Source organism: Cuculus canorus, chromosome 2 (genome assembly GCF_017976375.1).
Source record: "Cuculus canorus isolate bCucCan1 chromosome 2, bCucCan1.pri, whole genome shotgun sequence".
In the NCBI taxonomy this organism is placed as follows: domain Eukaryota; kingdom Metazoa; phylum Chordata; class Aves; order Cuculiformes; family Cuculidae; genus Cuculus; species Cuculus canorus.
This window is the reverse complement of record NC_071402.1, coordinates 153,486,775-153,506,406: the sequence shown is the minus strand read 5'-3', so window position 1 is coordinate 153,506,406 and position 19,632 is coordinate 153,486,775. Positions and strand designations below refer to the sequence as shown.

The 19,632-nt window shown below is 38.0% G+C and overlaps 1 protein-coding gene across 10 annotated transcripts in view; it reads right to left on the bottom strand.

Moving 5' to 3' along the window:
• KMT2C (lysine methyltransferase 2C) overlaps window positions 1–19,632 on the bottom strand; it is a 216,326-nt gene that overhangs the window by 59,355 nt on the left and 137,339 nt on the right. For 7 of the 10 annotated variants that reach the window (XM_054060776.1, XM_054060778.1, XM_054060777.1 and 4 more), the window contains 9 exons: window positions 17,661–17,780; window positions 15,098–15,214; window positions 11,281–11,382; window positions 10,995–11,099; window positions 9,661–9,842; window positions 8,753–8,917; window positions 8,074–8,183; window positions 2,484–2,549; window positions 797–1,009 (listed from right to left, as the gene is read on the bottom strand). In XM_054060776.1, coding sequence (XP_053916751.1) covers window positions 797–1,009; window positions 2,484–2,549; window positions 8,074–8,183; window positions 8,753–8,917; window positions 9,661–9,842; window positions 10,995–11,099; window positions 11,281–11,382; window positions 15,098–15,214; window positions 17,661–17,780 — 1,180 coding nt within the window. The remainder of the gene's footprint in view (window positions 1–796; window positions 1,010–2,483; window positions 2,550–8,073; window positions 8,184–8,752; window positions 8,918–9,660; window positions 9,843–10,994; window positions 11,100–11,280; window positions 11,383–15,097; window positions 15,215–17,660; window positions 17,781–19,632) is intronic. The other 3 variants (XM_054060780.1, XM_054060781.1, XM_054060783.1) reach the window with 3 other exon arrangements.

The following is a 19,632-nucleotide window of genomic DNA, read 5'->3' as shown; positions in this document are numbered from 1 at the left end:
TTGACTGAGACGTCATCCTTATACACAGGAAAGTGTTTGGGTAGGAAAGCATTAGCCCAGACCAGTTCATCTCTCATCAGCCTTGGAGGCCACAAAAGCACTGTTCTCCTCTTCCCTTCATACACTGACACTCCACATCCTGGAACCTGAAATCCTTTAGAAGGGCTCTGCACACAGCATCATCTACTTGAACTAGAGCAACACGCAGAATTCACTTCCAGACTAAAACTCTGTCTCAAATTCTATTTTGGAGATGAGGACAAACTTTCATTTCATTTCACCTATGGAAGTACAAGGAAATTATCATTTTCCTCAGACTCTCAGGCCACCTCATTTCTTTCAGAAAAAAGAAACACTGTCAGCAAAGAGCTTTTTTACTCTACTTTCCCCTTCATTTTAAATACCACCTCAGAGTGATCTTGATGTTGCTTTGCTGAGGTACTTCCAAAAAGTGTTTGCACTAAATTCAAGAGCCTCAAAATATTCTTGTACTCAGTGAGTGCAAAGTATTTAACACAGGTAACCAAAAAATTAGACAAAAAGGTAACTCCTACTTCCACTGTTGACACCCTCAGAAAGGTGTTTCCTATGGGATGGATGACCCATAAACAGAAGAACAAGAAACATCCGTGAAACGGACAAAAATGAGCCACGACTACTGTCCAAATAATTTCCATAAAGTATTCTATACAGACCATAAGAGTATCAGGATAATAAAAACTCCCACGGATATCTGCCATATACACACGTACTGCAACACTCCAGGATATAAGACATGCCAAAAGCAGACCGCTACCTCTACTGTCATCCATCTCCCCATCTCTTGAGTGTTCTGACTGGGCATCTGGGGGTGTCTGAAGCACAGCCACACTGTTCTGATTTATAATCTTCAATTTAAGCTTTGGTTTCATCCGTTTTCTTCTCGGTACTGTAACAGTTAGGCTCTGTAACTGAGACATGCCGGATTCTGTCAAGCAGACTCCATCCTGGGTGTATGTCTTCGGTGGGTCTATAAAAGTTAAATGAATCATAACAGCAATATAAAACTCTTTCATTTACAAGTCTTAGATTTTTAGGAATAGCACTTTAAGAGTTAATAGTCTACAAGTATGGGGCTGAATCATGAGTGAAGAAATCGGTATAAATAAAACAAAGCTATCTGATACTGTCTTACACATTACAGTTATAACTTTATAATTTAGAGTCTGATGTCAAATCCAGCAACGATCCATCATATTGCTACGAAACAACTTACATCAAGGACCCATCAGGGAGAACGGTTTGATTATGAAAACTGGTGCCTTGCAAGGTATTTCTGTATCCCTGACACTCACTGAAAACCGTGCAACTCTTAGTGCGGACTCCTGTTGCTTACTGGCCAAAGCCCTCATCCGGCCCTCAGCACTGTTTCTTCATTTCTGTTAATGGCTTTAAGCTTCCTAGAACTCTTGGTAATTCAGGCAAGTTATCAGCCCTATTTTTAGGCAGAGAAAACACAAGTTTTTTCAAGCAAGCTGCATAAAATCGAACTGGAAATCAGCGGTAGAACCCAAGCCTCCCCAGACCTGCAAGAGTGCTTTGTCCTTAAGCTGTTACATGACAGCTGAGTCTATATCCCGATAAACTCTAACACTCCTTAATTCACCATAGAGAAAGGCGCTGTCACCTGTGCTGGGCCCTGCAAGTGAAGCTTTGAGAACTTTCAGGGAATTACCAAACATTCAATGAAGAGGCTGCAATGATGCTTCTGCTCTATTGAGCCAATTAAATAGTGATTTGATAACACACTTCTTGAAAACATATAAAAACTTAACATTCGTTCCCTTCAACCAAAAATGTTTTCTTCTGTAACATCTCACACCTCAAAACACAGCTGGTTCTGAACATAGTTCTTCCCAGGTGGCTGTTTTCTTACACTGAAGTAAATAAAGAGCATTTGCTTTAAAGAAATCACATGCTGTTTTTCAGATTGAAGATTTGAAGAGAGAACTTTATCTGAGAACTACTTTTGTACAGTATCAAATGGAAAAAACATTCTGACATGATGGAAGCTCTCCTGTTAGGCATTATCATTATAAAAAGTGTCTTGTGAGTAGGCTTGTCGAGATTATAAATTCCTAGCACAAACCAGACAAATACAGAAGAGTAGTGTCTTCCTACAACTCTGGTCTGTGAACAGTTGTGTACGTGCTTGACTCAGTCCCACTGTATTATCATTGCTAATAATAAGCAAGCAACTAAGACTGCAGGATCAAAGTGCAAATTAAAGTAATTATTATAGTGCAGGTATGGCAGGCAAAGAAGAAGAAAGAAGAGAGAATGAGGAAAGGAAAAAAAAAAAAAAAGAGAAGCATGCTGCCGTAACTGAAGGATAGTTAATGCTGTGGGTTATAAAATCATAGAAAAAGGAGGTTTTGTCTCATGTAAAAATATACCCTTGCAATATGCTAAATGATCAAAGATTAAGCATTTACATTCTTTACCTAGTTCTTTTGATTTTGAAATAATCTGAGCTCCAACTGATGAATCACAACAGTCCAAAGAAGGCACTGAAAAATATAAGGAAAATAATTTCAACTTTTAAAAATGGTGACTTGACTTAAACTGAAACTATCAATTAGTTCTCTTTCAAATAGTTCCATTAAACTCCCTAATTTATAGTGTTTTCAACATCCACAAGCACCTTTAAAATAAAGTGCTTTTCAGTGCCATGGAAGATATGACTACAAAACAAGCCTGATACAAACTGAACTTCTCGAGCTTCCTAGAGCCAAGAATGGCATTGGAATGGCACTGAACTCAATGGTAAATGATCTCCTTCTACTGGGCCAAGGGCAAATGTATACAGTGGATCTACTGGATTGGAAAGTAACCTCTGCACTGATCATTATGTCCAGGCTGTGCTGAGCCAAGTGTGAAAAATGGGAAAGCCTTGTGAACTGGTCATTGGTTGAATTTCCCCCAGGAGGGGCAGGCACAGTCCAATAGCTTCAAACAGAAGATTCCAGCTGTGCCTGTGCTCTCAGGTCTCTATACAACACATATGAGAAACAAAACAAGGCTGATACATCTGAGAACAGATGATACATAACTTGTTGAAGTTAGAATCAAGGTAAGAATATCAACAAATGGAATAGCAGAAAATCAATTTAAAAAACTATGCTTGTGTGCTTCAGGGTAGCACGGAATGGTATCATTAAAAAAATAATGACTAAAATGTTCTACAATACTAGACTACTCTTGTTGTGGGTAGAAATGTTCTTCCTATCTGCCTTAATGACAATAATCATAATTGTGCCTCACTAACCTCTCATTAGCAGACTTTTGATATTAGTAGCGACTTTACAGAGATTACATAGATAGGGTAAGTAAAGTGAAAACTAGAAGCTTCTGTCTCACAAAAACTTAGGAATAGAATCAGAAAACCTGTTAGTTTGGCATGGTTAGCATTACCATACAGGCAAGTTTATCCACACTTCTTTCTTTTTTTTCCCCTAGAAACCTTATCCACGCTGAATTTAAGACTCAAGGCAAACATCTGGAGTATTTACTTTGCATCTGCCATGCAAGACGAGACCACTGAGGCAAACCACGTGTGGGAGGTTTTGTGCTTCCCAGCCATGTCAGACCATTGCACGTGTGCTGCTGCTGACCATCTTAGGCAACACGGGAGTTGGGAGCAAAACTCGGATAAGCACAAAAGCCTCCAACTAACACCTGAATTCTTTGCTAAATACAGCAACGAGTATGGGATCTAGAGGACGCTTCCTAAGAATATTAAAAAAACTAAAAAAAGTGAAAAACTGTACTTAAAAACTATAGGCCTTTACAAGTTTTATGAAAGGTGTAAGTGGAGTGTATTATACAGCCTACAGAAAATCAATCTTCTGCGCAATGAGTATATTAAAGCAGTCTATGAGAATTACTGAAAAACTAATGCACAGGAGTGGAAGGAAAAGACAAAAGAAATTGAAGATGAGATTTTGAAAGAGACATGGAGCTGGAAGAAAACAAAAAAAATATGAGACAAGCTGCAGGATGGAAGATAAAAGCACTGAAGTGAAACAACAGAAAAAAGGTAGATTGTAAGAAATACTCAAAGTGGAAGGAGACATCATGTGGTTATTTAATTGGTTATAATTTAGAAGGTATTTTAAGACAGAGACAGCAATTATTGAATTGGAATCTAAGGTAAACAAAAGAATCAGCTGTGAATGAGAATTTGAAATCCTTACTTAAAACTCAAACAACATGGAGCGTTCTTCCAGTCCAGGTCAGATTGTGAACAATTTTAGCTTTGGAGACTGAATAGAGCTGAAACACTCAAATAAACAAACTGATAGGGACAGAGGTAAGGCCTTCAGAGACCAACTCACAAAAGCTACACAAACAAACAGTGTTTGAACAGACTTCCAGAAAAGGAGCTCATTAGAGTGCAGATTAAGGATTAAAATCAATAAAATGGATAACAGAGAAGCAGAGTGCTGATAGAGATTGTTTAAGGGGAAAAAAACCAAAAAAATTGAACAACCAAAGGACAATGCTTTCTGAGGCACTTAGCTGAAGTTGAACCAAAATTATTACAGTTATAGGGTTTAATTGTTACAGCAAAAGGGTTTAATCATGCCGAATACTGTACAGCATTTAGTAGCTTCAGTTGAAAAGAACTCATTGGACGGAACACAATGCAATGAGAAGTCACAGTTTCAAAAACAAAGGGGGATGCTGTTTGTAAGGCTGTGAGAGAAAAGAACAATTCTAGGAAGAAATGAAATCAGCATAAGGGACAGAGTGAAACGGTTGATGTAGAAAGACACCACTAACAGAACACCATGGGATGCCTGCACAACTGTGTGCACGACACAGGGATTTCTTTGTCAACACATTCACTAACAAGAACAGAACAGTTCACATAATAAATGTGGCAAATAATAAAAAAATTGAAATTTTAACATACAGCATTATGTTGCTTTTGTACCCTGGATTTGTAAAGTACATAGAATAGAGTTTCATAATGAAGAAAAATTTAATTCAGTTTCACGAAAATTGTAGCACAGAGGCTCCCAGGCATACTAAGCGCATCAGTGACAGTACTGAGCATCTCCGAGTTAGTGACAGGAACTCCTCACCGCCTCTGTGGGCACGCTTACATGAGCCCCAGGAGGAACACAGGCTCAGAGACACTGACCAGAAACTGTCATCAGCTCAGTTGTAACCGGGTAAAGGAAACCAGGCAGAGCTAGGCCCTTTGGCTCCTGCTGAGAAAGCGAAGCAGTACAGAGGGAGAAGGAAGCTTGAGTGTGCTAACAGAGAAAGAAGGATGGGAGCGAGGAAGGGATGAAATTTGCAGATAAAGTATCGACACAAAAAGGCAACAACAGAAAGGCAGAAGTGATGGATAGACAGTTGAGAATTGCTTGTCTAGGGGTGAATGGAGATGAAAGATGCACACACCTCTCCTGCACATGCAGGAATTACAGCACAGAGGAGAAGCTGCTACTACCTGCAGCAGCTGCCACTACCTAGTTGTGGCAATACTCAAGCCATCTAAAGGAGAAAAATGTTTCTATCAAGCACAGGATTATGCTGGGGACGTGTTATAACTTAAGACCATATTAAAAGGAACCGATCAGAGGTGATTATTTCACAAGAATCCAGCAATTAAGGTTTATGGTCTGCTCCTTTGGAGCAAATCTTAACACATTCTGGCTTCTGATATTTATGCACGTTCAAGAAGAAAAAAAAAAAATTATCTTCTGTTTCTGTTTCCTGAAGAAGATGACTTTGTAAGATTATCAGCTACCCATCTGCTGATCTTAAGATGAGCTACAGAAAAGTTGTTACAAAGGTAAAAGTTCCCATTTTCAAAAGCAAGAAAAATGGAAGCTCTTTCTCAATACCTACATGCTGGAAGTATTTATTCTTTGCCAATAGTAAACCTGCAATGCGTTGGTGATTTACTAGGCCGAGGAGCTCTTGCTTCTTCTACAAAGACAGCAGTTAAATAGCTTGTAATAATTCTTACAACACATTTATATCCTCTGTGAGACATCACATGGAAAGAGCAGGGACCACCCCCAGTAAGAAACCCACAATGTGTTACATTTTAAGAATCTTTCTACTGTTAACTAATATTTGTTTCTCCAAGTTCATCAAAAGCTAGTTGTTCTTGCTTTGACACAAAAAAAAAATAGAAACATTCCCAAGGAGCTGTAGCAGAATTAATGAAACATTTCATATAAAAGTACTTGCAATTATTTCCATGAACATGCATCAAATGACATACTCAGGCATGCAACTGTGCAAATGTACACATCTTAAAGAGGTTTCATATGGTGAGTCAAAACATGAAAGAAGCAGCAAAGAAACTCGTCTTATAAAAAAAAGGTGAAAAAAAACCCTGCAAAGAAAGGTTGGGCATTCCCTAACAGCTCTTGCAGGACTGGCTCCTATTCCTCAGAAGATAAACCTAAGCAGCACAGCTTCACATAGGTGTGCAGGAAGGACTACCTCAGGGACCAGCTTATGACCAGCAGTGAAACAACTCTGATATCAGCTTGTGAAGTTGTTCCGTCTCACATAGTATAGGCTTTAATTATCTCTAAAATGTAGCTCTGCCAGCTCAGAAGAGAAAAGAAGAGGCAGAATTTTACTTGGACCTTTTTGTTTTAAGTGCCCAAAGCTCATTATCAAACTAAACAAAAATCTGTTTATCTGTAAGCTGCTCTTTTTTTCCACTTTCAAAACCTCTTTCTTTTAGAATTTGTGAAAGGAGATCTCAAAAACCAGTGACTTGTAGAAATACATAAGCCTAAGTCATTCTTACTTCTTATAGTGATAGAAGAGGGATACTTGGAAGTGTTCCACAACCACGTGTAGTTGCAAAGGGGTACATAAACCTCCAAGGTCATATCAGTAAGTTACAATTACCCACAATTGCCAGTGCAAAGGGACATTAAGTGCTCTCTTGAACTTGGCAGACCTCTGGAATACATGCCTCACGGTATCTTCAACCTTGACCAGGAAAGCCAACCTTACTCACATCTTCATGGTGGATATGAATATTTTACGAAGCATTTGCTTAGTCTTTGTACCTTCCCCCTACCACACCCTCATGATACTCCAACAAAGGGTTTATGTGAACACTTCAATGTGCCACTAAGCTAAGAAATAGATGCAGGTGTCAATGCTCTATTAAAGTAGCAGGTTGAAGAAGAAACTACCCTGAGCTGACAGGCAGAGAAAACAGACCTGGGATACCACCCTTATAGTAAGACCATAAATCATGTAACAGGCGACCCTAATTGCTGACAGGACACTCACAATAATGTTAACCAGTACCAGCCCACTGAACCAGATGCGGTCGCTGTGCTTAGAAAGAAAAGGGCAGTAACCTCAGCTCCTGAAGTGCCATTGCCACAGAGCTGTGCAAGACAGACTAACGAGGAGTTGGTACATGTATTCACCGCTAACACCTGCGAAGAAGAGTAAGGAACTGCACATTTTAACTAACAAGAAAGTGGCAACTCGCAAGCAGGAATGTACACCAAATTCTTTTAAAGACTGCAGCCAGGGAGAGAAGCACCGGTCTGAAATACTGGGAGAGCTAAGGGGGTGGCATTAATAAAACATGAAGGAAGAGAGGGAAAATGCTTATACAGACTGTTGTTACAGCTCATGCTGCTTCAAACAGCCTCAAATTATTGAGATACAGAAAGTTTTTCTGCTTTAAATTGATTTTCAGATTCTTCTGCACTTAACTTTAGAGAATTGTGCTTTCTTCCTTCCACTTGACAAAGTGAGATGTCTTTTACTCTTAGAATACCAAGAATTTACCCAAATTATCTTCAATAAAACCACTCAGAATTCCCCCGGCTGGGTTTTCTTTGCCCTTGCAGCAAGTCACTGGGGGCAAAAAAGCTGAGGATGCTTCCAGAAGGCCTTTAAAATAAACATGAAAAACCTTGCTTCTACCACAAGCCTAATCTCCACCAGAGAAAAGAACCATAACACATTCCCAAAACTATTTATTGCAGTGTGCAGTCCTGCCATTGGCTTCAACTGTCTTCTTACCGTTTGTTGGTGGTATATATGGCCTACAAATGGTACAGTCAAAACCCATATCAGCTATGTTTTCCACTTCCTCCTCTGTGTTTAAGTTCTGACAGATTGCATGCATCCATCTAGAAATTAAGTGGGGAAAAAAAATACAATTTAAAGGAAATGTGGTGTTTTAGGATACCCAAATATCAGTATATGGTCCAAGTCAATGTGAAATACTTGTTTAGTTTAAATATTTTTAGGGAGAAATGACTTATCAGGTTCATTGAACACAGCACTCCTCTACAGTGGTGTGCGTTAAATACTGTATATGCAGTATTAGATCACCCACTTCCCTTCAGAGGAAGGAAATCTCTTGAAGTAATGTCCTGGAAGCAAATATATCTTAGCATTATAATTTCCTCCCTATACTGTAATAATTCTAACTACTTGATACGATGTAGATTTAGCATTGCAACAATTAGTTTTATTTTGACAGAGAGGGGAAAATGAGGCACAGAGTGATTAATCAATTTGCCCAGAGTCATTAAACTAGGAATGAACTAACAAAAGACTTCTCAGACTCAACCCAGTGTTCTTTACCGTAAGACCACTGCGTTCATCTTTATGCTTTTACACTGAGGCAGTGATGGGCCAGATAATTAACACAAGCCCTAACAGGAAAATCCTGTAAAATACAAGAAATCCTTACCGATCACATTGTCTACACTGAATTATAAGTTCTTCATCCCTGTAAGTGCGATAGCAGATTGGGCAGGTAGACAAACTTGCACAGGGAGCACACTGTGTGTAATTATTTTGCCATTCGCATCTTAAACCTGGAGAAGTTGCTCCACAATGTCTGCACCAAACACACCTGCAGAACAGACAAAATGATCTGTTACTTTCAATTGGCAGGAAAATTGTCTTATGGCTTAAAACTGGGTGAGTAACTAAGCTTTACACCACTAACCATTCTGGGAGGTAGAACTCACTTCAGGTCAAACAATATTTTAATGGACAGAAAATTATGTTATTTAGATTTTGAACAGACCCAATATTTTTTATACTGTTTAAGGGAAGTTCCCAAGTAAGAATTCTCTTCAACCTGCAAAACAGGCAGATAGGTGTTTGTAACAGCTCAACAGGAGCCCCTGCTTCAGATGCCATTCACCCTGAGATAAGGAGACTTAATTGTGCAAGAGGTCAAGTCTGTCTGTGTTTCACCCAGGTAAAACAAATGGGTTTCAGGGGGATTTATTTCGAGAACAGTCTGGTGAAGCAGAATGAACATTGGAATGAATGTTCCAATGAATGTAAATTCAATTTTTATTGGCTAAAAGTATCAAAGGAAAAATGTTGTTCACCTAATTACTTGTTCTTTGGCATGAACAAACAGCATTAAGAGGAGATACCAATTTCCCTATTAAATTGATAATTCAATTAAACAATTCAAAAGTATTTCGTTTGTTCTGTTTATTTCGTTTGTTCTGTTTAATACACCTGACTCAAGTACAACTAAAACATCATTACAGTTCAACTGATATTGCAAATATGGAGTGACAAAAAGAAAGAAAAGAGGCCAGCAGTCAATATTTCCAACCCCAGAACCAAACACACCATTTGCACTTCCAGCCTCCCTTTGGAACTGTCTGCAGGGGTGGATCCAAGCAGTACGTGTGGTAGCTGATGTCGCAGTCATCACAGAGCAGCAGCCTTCCTGGATCTGTCGCCTTCCCACAGGCTTCACACACTGTGCACTCTAGGCACCTCCAACCTTTGCTAAGCACCACTTTAGTAATCTGCAAACAGCAAGGTGAAAATGATTTGAAAACTGCTTTATGCAGTGTGATCGTTATATAAATGAAGGTCTGGCTGGCAGAGCGCAGGATGGTCTTCTGTGCACACCATCCACATCACAAATAGCTGTTTATCAGTTACGACTTTCTGAAGCTTCAGTACATGGGAATGGATTGAACAGAAAGAAACTGTAATTACTGACATCTGATATTGTTTCAGAATATAATTTGTTCAGATAAACTAGCATACCAGGAAATATATATAGCACTGGACCTACGTGCAGGATAGTTTACTCCTAACAGGAGTAGCTGGTCCTGTAGGGATGAAGGAGAACACACAGCTGCTTTTTTTCAGCTATGTAATAAAGCCAGGATTCAAGTCACTACCAATCCTGTATCTTTTCTAAATTATTTGCAGGGGTTTTAGTCATCTGAAGCAAACAACTGATTTATTGTAATTAAAATATAATGTAAGAATAGTACATAAATTCAAAGCCAAGTTACAGTTGCATGAAATATGCATATGTCATATAGTAAAGTACATTTAAAACAAACTTTTTTGACATGTTTAAAAAAATCCAACTTTTACATAGATGTACTTAAATAATAGAGTGCGTCTGGTGTATATATTGCAGTAAATAGCTTATGATGTGCTTGCTAAGTCATCTCATACTATTCAAATTTAATTTTCACACATTCACTCCTAGACTAATGAATGTAAAATGTATTAATTAACCACTCCAACTGCTGTCAATTCTGACAGCCAACAGACGAATCGAATCAACTAAACCTTATACCCCCAGTAAATGAAGATGCAGTATCATTTTTTTTTCTTTGTTTTTAATTCTGCTTATACTTAGGTTTTAAGGCCATCTCCCAACTGTTATTTTAACCATCTGCTGGATAACCAGTGCTATTTATGGTTGTGAAATTACAAAAAGGTTAATTTCTCTTGAGGCAACGCACACTATAAAATGACATTTAATTAAAGTCTTTCACAAGTTGCATACAAATAATGGTCACATTAGCTGATGAATATCTAACACATTAATGACTCCTCTAATTACCACAAAACCAAAAGCAGCATAGTGCTATTAAAATACAATATGAAAAAAGTGTGATCAAGTAATTTTTTTATGTAACAACAGCACTCACCTTAATACTGACACAGTATGGATGGTAACACTGACCGCATTGAGAACAGGCAAGCAACCTGCCCTCGGCACCCTGGCCAAAACTCCCACAAACCACGCACATATCCTGAAATGACAGAAAACAGCAGATTTTTCAACATATGCCAGACATTAAATTCTGAAAACATGTAACTGTAAAATCCAACTAGCTCGCTTGTTTTATTTATCTCCAAACAGGGACATTAAGTTATTTTTTCTTATTAAAAGCAGAGGAAAAAAAAAGAAAAGACAATAAAGACGATCCTAACCTGATGGAGAGTGAACTTGTCACTGTTAGAGAAGAGGACGACTGTATTATGCATCGAGTTTTCTTCCTCATCCTTGTTAGATGAAATATCCATAGTTGTGACCTAGTAAACAAACCACAGCACATAAAAACCAAGCACATTGCATTTTCCAAAGCATGAGACAAGATGACACTTATTTTCTAAATATGCTAATTTTTAATAGTACCAGAGAATACAAACGTTGCAAATATTTATTCATTCAGTATGAACTTTCACAAAAAGCTGCCTCAATCAGCAATTACTACATAAATTCACGCTTTCTCATCAGCACAGACATCATCACTAATTCACTTTTACAGTCATATTCTCTTCCTCTCCTTGATTCACCTTTACACATTACTCCATTGCACTTTAAAATGGAAATGGAAGGAAAAAGAATCATTAAGCAAAAATTGGAATACTGTGACCTGTCTGCTCTGTTCCCTATATATTAACACTGAAGTTGTTCTCATCAAAAACTTAATTGCAGCAATGTACTTTTGACTATTCTAAGAGCAATTGCAGAAATGTGATTTGTCTCACGTTGCCTAAAATGTGGTTTAGTTAATGTTCCAAGTATGTTAGAGAAACAAGCAATGAGTTCTAAAGTTTCAATAGTCAAGATACTCTCCATGAGCAGTTTCTTTATGAGGCTTATCTGTCTTGCCCACAAAATCTTGAAACAGCTGTTTTGATCTCAATCCATGAGGTCTCACAACAGACAGTCGTTCTCCTTTTAATCAAGAGTTTGTTACTCTGATGGGCCCTTTATCAATTCAGTGTATACATGGACATACAGCTTCTCAGGAAGAAAAACAACAAAAAAAAGACTTTAACTGTGTTCTGACTTTCATGCAAGTCTTGCTATGCAGAATGTGCTACCTATGAATTTAAATTAACGGGCCTAACTATTCACTCTCAGAACCAGGAGCAGCCATGGAAGTCTGGACACGAAGAGCACACAGTTCTATATAAAAGAACAAAGGCATGATAGAGAAATGTAACTTTGCTTTACCAGCTGATTTAATTTTATAAATGTGGATTACTTTAAAGACAGTTTAAGTCTTGCACAGATAGGTTTTTGTAAACAATAATTTAAATATTTTACAAATCCAAACATCACTCCAGAGACAAATGCAAATACCATTACAACAGCTACAGGAATCCTTCTGATGCACTGTTGCTGAAAATCAGTGTTTACTGAGAAACAGTTAAGAAGGGAGTAAATTGTTAATCCATTCTAATTACTGTATGGATGAGAGCACTGCAGCTGTAACTAACTAATTAACCAAAAAGCACCCAAACCACCTCTTGATACATTCAGGGAGAGCTCTTCCCTTAAACGGATTTCTAGAGGTTCCACGAAGTTCTTGGAATTGCTTGTGTAAACGGAAGAGCAGGACTTGAAGGACTGAATCACTGCAATTTTGATGCTTGCTTAACACCAGCTGTGACCCAGGATGGGTTAACTTGGAGCCACTTTCTTCCCCATTCCCAACATACACCAAGATATTTCCAAATTTGTGTAGTAGTCCACTGGTCATGATCCCACGCTGAGTAAGAATCAGTTCGTGCAAAGGGGCTGAAAATACTCCCATTTCAAATACTTATCCGGCAAAAGGCTGGTCTCTTGGTATTGCTGCCTCCATCCACTCTATCACAGCCACGTCTCTGCTCTAGAACTCCGAAGCTGCCATTTTTACCTGATGAGTCAAAGGATCCAACTTCTATGGGAAATTGTGCAGAGTGATAGAATCATAGAAGGGTTTCGGTTGGGAGGGACCTTTAGATCATCCAGTTCCAATCCCCTTGCCACGTGCAGGGACACCTTCTGCTAAAGTAGCTTCCTCAAAGCCTTATCTAACCCGCTCTTGAAATGTCCGTTCTGTATTTGTAGCAGTTTAGCTAACTCAATACCTGGTGTTCAGTTACAAAGAGATTTAAGAGTTAGCTATACAAAAACCAGATGGCAAATACCAGAGCATTCAAAGAAATTATTACGTAGGCATTAAAAAGAAAGTGGTGCAGCACTGTATAAACTCAAACAGATTGTATGTAAGAACACAAACCAACAGCTCTAAAGAGAGTCTGAGGAATTACTTCATAAAGACATAAAAATGATTAAGTCCTTCTTTGAACATGAGGAATAGGATCAAAATCTGCAGGGCTGATTGATAATTAGACTTTAAAAGGAATGTTCAAAGAAGCCAAGCAGGAAAAAAAAAAACACAGATTTTTTGTAGACCAGATTTCTTATCAAAATCCCTCTTCTTACAAGGAGCAAACTGAGGACCATCTAAGATTTAAGAGTTTTAAAAGGACTTCAAGTATGAAATAGCTTAACTATCAATTGCAGTGAGCACCAGCTTGTTTAGAATCAATTTGGTGCTGCACGAGAGACGGCAAATGTAACTACTGTTTTCTCAAATGCTTCTGGACAGAAGCTGTGTGCCACCCTATGGAATATCTGACCAGATCACAACAGAAAACTCACGGCCACATTGATGAAATATCTAGCTGAAGAGTACAAGGAAGCTTTAATTATGGTAAATCGTGATCCATCAGGGCTCCCTAAAGAAGTCAGCAAGCATGGGGACATGATAACTGACTGACGTAACCTACTCCATTCCTAAATTCTTTTGGCGAAGTCCTTAAGCACTGCTCCTTAATAAAATGTAAACCAACAGAGAATTAGAGGAATGGTCCCTACACTGACACAAGACACAAAATAAAGAGTAAAATACATCATCAGTTTTCTATATGGGCGAACCGCACTAGCAGGAATCTGACAGGGGATGTCTGCTGACAGGCTGTGATGTTCAACACACCAATGTGCTCTCTGAAAAATCCAGTGAGAACCAAAGTGACAAAGCTTGCCAACAATATCAAGATACTCAGAGTAATACAAAATGAAAGGCAACTGTGAAGAATTGCACAAGAACTTCATAAAGTTGAGTGCTGGGCTATAAAAAGGCAGCTGAAAGTCCAAAACGTGAAAAAAGGAACATCAACAATTTGGAATAGCTTCCATATAAGGAACAACGAAAAATACTGGGATTCTCCAGAGTAGCAAGGAAAGAGTAGAAGGAAAAGGAAGAGAAATGATGGAGATCGAGAGAAACTGGGTGACATGGATAGAGAAGGTGAATAGAAAACAACTCTCCTCTGCCTTGTCTCTAAAAGCAACAATAAGCAGGAACAGGCTGATCAGGTATAGAACCAAAAAAGGCTAACCTGGTTCCCAAAAGTTTTTCAAAGTGAATAGAGACAAATCCATGACAGAAAGTTCCAGCACAGGCTGCCCAAGACGAGTATTCCACCTCCTGTTCAGCAAGTCCCCAAGACACAAATGGCAGAAGTGTCTTCTCAAGGCCTTTTCTGTTTCTGCACTGCTATCCAGAGGTCCAAAGCTGGATGCCCGAGTAAAACGACCTCAGTGTCCAATCTGCTGCAGTTGGTGTTACATCCTTATGAACAAGCCTTGTTCTCTCCTTTTCTGCTGTTCCAGTGAGTGCTGCCTGTATCCAGTATGTTTTCAACCCAAGGAATTGGAAGTACTCAAAAACTCCCAAGAGTTGTCCCTTCAAGCAGCAAGAGCAGCATAAAATTGCTTCAGGTCCATTGTGCTACAGGGCTCTGGTTCTTCATTACAAACACTTAATAATAGCCCGGCTTTATCAAATACCTCTGCTTTTTATTGCTCTTCGCTTTTATACAGTACTTAAATACAAAAATTATAGTTGAATAAATCATGTTACATTAACAGATTGCAATATGACTCAAAACCAAATGTTCTTACCCCTGGAATGACTACAGCCCCAACTCCATTTTTCAGTTTTGATCTACCTCTGCCACCTCTTCCTGAAAGACCTGCACCGCGTGGCCTCCGCTTCCCTGGAAATCCTGATCCGCGGCCCTATTCAATACAAGATAACAATTTAAATGCAACCTGAAGTTGTTCAATGCATCTAGGGAAAAACATAAGCAGAAAAACACCCTATGATTTCAAGTGCGTATGAACAAAGGAGGCCATAGTCATTAAGTCACTGCACAAGTCATTGCGAAATACCTTTATCCACTTACATGACATTATATGAGCACCTTTACCATTAGTGAGAAAGCAGCCGAACACAGAAATGTTTATTTTCTGCTCAGGAAAAAAATGGAAATATGGAAATGGGTTTTTTTCCACAATTGCGAAGTACCCAAAATAAATATCCTCTATTCTATGATTCATTTTTCTTTTCTTTTTGAACAGTCAGCTCAGTCGTGGGATTTCTGAATAGGGTCTGGACACTTGATTACTTGCAATCACAGATGCTTTTGTTACGCTATGAATAATCAGGCAAACACTGGAATTTATTAGGACTCAATGCTGTTCCCAAAGCAAGGCAGAACTGGCTCCACCAAACTCTCTTAATTCAGCAGATACAGAGAGAGCCTTTTGTATCAATTATGTTAATTACGCTCAGACCTACAACTCCTAGAATACAATGTTTTTCTTACAAAATATCCACTTATTTATAGGCAGTTTCTTTCCCCCTTCCTTATTTTAGATGCAGGCGTACAGTTGCAATGTTGTGTGCTCTGCAGTATTCACAGTATGTTCAACTACGAGTAACTGTGGAAAAGCAAGTATGTTTTTAATAACAACTACTTGTTATTAATACCATGACTTAATTTGAATTCCATGATTAATTTTTTTTAATTTCAAAATGGACTAAACACAAAGAGGATCCCTAATCCTCCTTAATACTTTTCCAGAGAGGAAAAAGAACATATTGTCAATGTCCTTAATACTTTTCCAGAGAGGAAAAAGAACACATTGTCAATGTCCCTGAGTTCTGGCTTGTGTATTAGACACCTCTAAAATATGTTTCAGAGCCATTGTGTATAAATGACGATAATTATGGTGTATACTCAAATAAGCATCTTTCCTACTATGAAATAAGCAATGAAATTCTTGATTGCATTTCAAATTTTTGAATAATCTTTGCTTCTAATACAGCCCGACTCCATCCAGAGTATTTAGATACCATGTTTGTCTCCAAACATTTGTTGGAAAGTACTTTTAATATCAAGACAAAACATTTACTCAATAAAACAATGTTGACAGAACCACAAATCTCCTTGGGGACAGAGTCACCAACAGACACGAACAGTCTCTGCTGATGGGGACAGGAGTTCCTTGGATGAAAAGCAGCACTATAGGCTCAGTGTTACCAACAGTATTTTTCCAAATATGCCAAATCCTGTTTTAAAGAAGATATAGAGGTTCGTGGTCATAATTAATGGGAGAATCCAATATTAAAATTTCATTACCATCCATCTATTAGCAGAAAGAGAAATTAAATTGACTCAAATTACTAGTACGCAATGAGGTAATGTAATACAATGCTGTTTTAGGAACTGAAAGGAAGAAGGGATGCTACTGATGGGTGAAGTATTTGTATGTACTAAGGTGAAACAAAAAATATTTTTCTTACATATATATGGAGTTAATGCACAGGCACACACAGGACATAAAAGTATCAATTTTTTTTTTAAATGTTAAATCTTCTGGTATGTTTCTTATTTTGTTTCAGACCAGGTATCAGTATTGTTATTTTCATACAACTAGTAACAGGAATAAGCACATACTTGTATCAATGTTAATGCTGAATATTAAGCTGAAAATTAATGCTTGAAGCAGCAAAAGCTAAGCTAATATCAAATTAAAATAAAATTAGCATGAGAGTTAATGTGAGATGAAAATAAATCATTGGGAAGTTACAATTATTTGTCAGAATTTCATCATTTAGCTTTTTTTCCTTTATTTAAAAATAGTAATTCCATTTCGTTTCTTCAGGTGTATAAATGGTAAATGTCATTGTGGATCCAAGCTTTGGTCCATCTAATCAGGTAGGAAAGTTGTTATTTATTCCCCCATAAGCTAAAAATGATGTCACTTTGAATCCACTCTGCAAGATTTCTCCAATAAACTTGAGTCACCCTTCAGGTCTCTGCTCCTTTCCATGCCTGGTTTACCTTACTGCCAGGCTTAAGGACATTTTTGTTCTCAGGTAATTTATTCTGACAGCTACATAAAGTCAACCACAATAAGTGAAGTACTAAACACACACAAAAAATTGGTAATACAAGCTGTTCTTTGCCACTGAAAATCAGGGTAATGCTATCACACTGTACACTCTGGAAAGGATACATTTTTTAACCTGAAAGCTCCAGAGTTTCAAGAATTTTTAGAGGCTTTAAACAGGAATAGAATGGAAGATTAATTCAGTTGTGAGATAAAGAATTTCATCACTAGTCTCTACAGCAGAAAGATAGCAATGGATACATGAAAATAAATTCAAATTATTTACCACTTTGATGCTCCAAATGGCACTGCCAGGAAGCTGTCTGGGTTTAAAAATGTCCCGACCTTCTGAAATGTCTGGGGACCAGGAAGGTGGGCTGACTGTATTATTGGAACTCCAAGCCCCCTAGGATACGGTAGGTGAGAAAATAGATGTATAAAACTTCGCAACACAAAAGAAAAAAAAAAGCAAAAAAAGCAAAAAAAAAAAAGCAAGCAACAAAAGAAATATCTGAAAAGCAAAGCACATGCAGGCATAGGCATTTCTATGTTAACGCAAGGAGTCAATTAGTTCACTGAGTGAGAGGAAGGTGGGAAATTTTTAAGTTCTCATTGAAAGACACACTAAAACAAATATTAACCTCAAAGTGATGGTTAAGTACAACAAAATGAGTTTTATGAACAAAGCATCATACAAGCTGAAAGCAAGCAATTAGAACAAGTTATATCCCTGAATTTTATTGCATCAAATGGAGACAGTAGTTTAAGAAAGTAACATCCTCTTTAACACTTCATATCACATTTGGAAAGAACCAATGGCCTTAGTTGACTTTTGAGTCTGAACTGCTGAAAACCACAGCAGCATCCAGTCTGAGAAGTGCGTGAAACAAAAGGAATACAAATAAACCATTTTTAAAAAGAGAAAAATGGTATTAAAAAAGTAACTCTTTCCTGCAAGTTTCCCACAAATGAACCATTATAAAACCTCACTGTTTTTTCACTCAGGTGTTCTCATATTATGCTGTGGTATCAAACGTTAATATTCTTTTGTATACATGTGATAATATACATCCATATAGCACATCTACAAGCTCTTTTAAACTGATTATTATCCCTATTTATATAGTTCCCATCAGAGTGAGATATTGTACAACTCTGTCACAAGAAATATTACAAAACAAGAAGGAAGTGCTAAGATGGACAGGAAAAAAACCTGCAGAAGTTCCTAATACACTTAAAAATCTGTGGAAGACTTCCTCGAATCCTGCAGAAGAGACAGCCATCAAAATAACTTCATTTTCAATTTATGAATTAGAATACTTAAAGGATAATGTGTTTTTCTAATTCTAAGTTTGTAGGAGTAAGTGACTACCAGGATGAGAAGAAACAAACGAAAAGTATAGGTTTACCTTCTTGAGAATGACATTCCATAGTAGAATCACAGATGATAGGGAATAACCTCACGCATAGTAACAATCCCAACTATTCACATATGCATAACCGTTCACAGAGGCAAGCCCAAACACATTTACACCTTTGAAAATTGGTCTGTACAATAATAAGCACTAACATAAACAAGATAGCTTTGGAAAATGGAATTTTTTTCTAAATTATATGTTTTCCATCAAGAATGTGTAGGAAACAGTTTCTTTGGAACCATCAACTCATCAAAAGTATATTCACTTCAGACTGTAAATAGGTACTTTGCTAACACGGCACTGACTGAAAACAGGACTACCTTCAACTGATTTCAGGCTAGAAGGATCATGGGCGAGATATCCCTAATCCACATAAGGCCCAGCCAGGTTAGCTCAATCCGCTGATGAAGCTGAGGATGAGCTAAAACCTTGCCCACCCTCGAGCAGATGAGGAAAAGCTCATGCAACGCCTTCTGCTTGCAGAGTTGTGGAGGCAGTAACCTCCACACAGCTCAGTATTCAAGCAGGCACAACAGATCCAAAAGAAAAAGGCTGTCAGTGACCTAAAAGCCTAATTATGCATAAATGTTGTGTTTTAAAAATGCCAACACTGTCCAAGTGGTACAACCCACTGCACGGACATGCTGGTGTTCAGCATAAATCTGCTTCCTAGGAGTATAGTTGTGCATGCACAGGAAAGGGAATATGGACAAATGTACTTTAAAAGCCAACTTCCTATCATTGTCCTCCTTTGGAAAAGGTACTTCCAAATACTCCAGCTGAACTGCTTGTGCCAGCAACTGCTCTGCACTTGGGTGAAAGCAAATATTGCTCCATTAA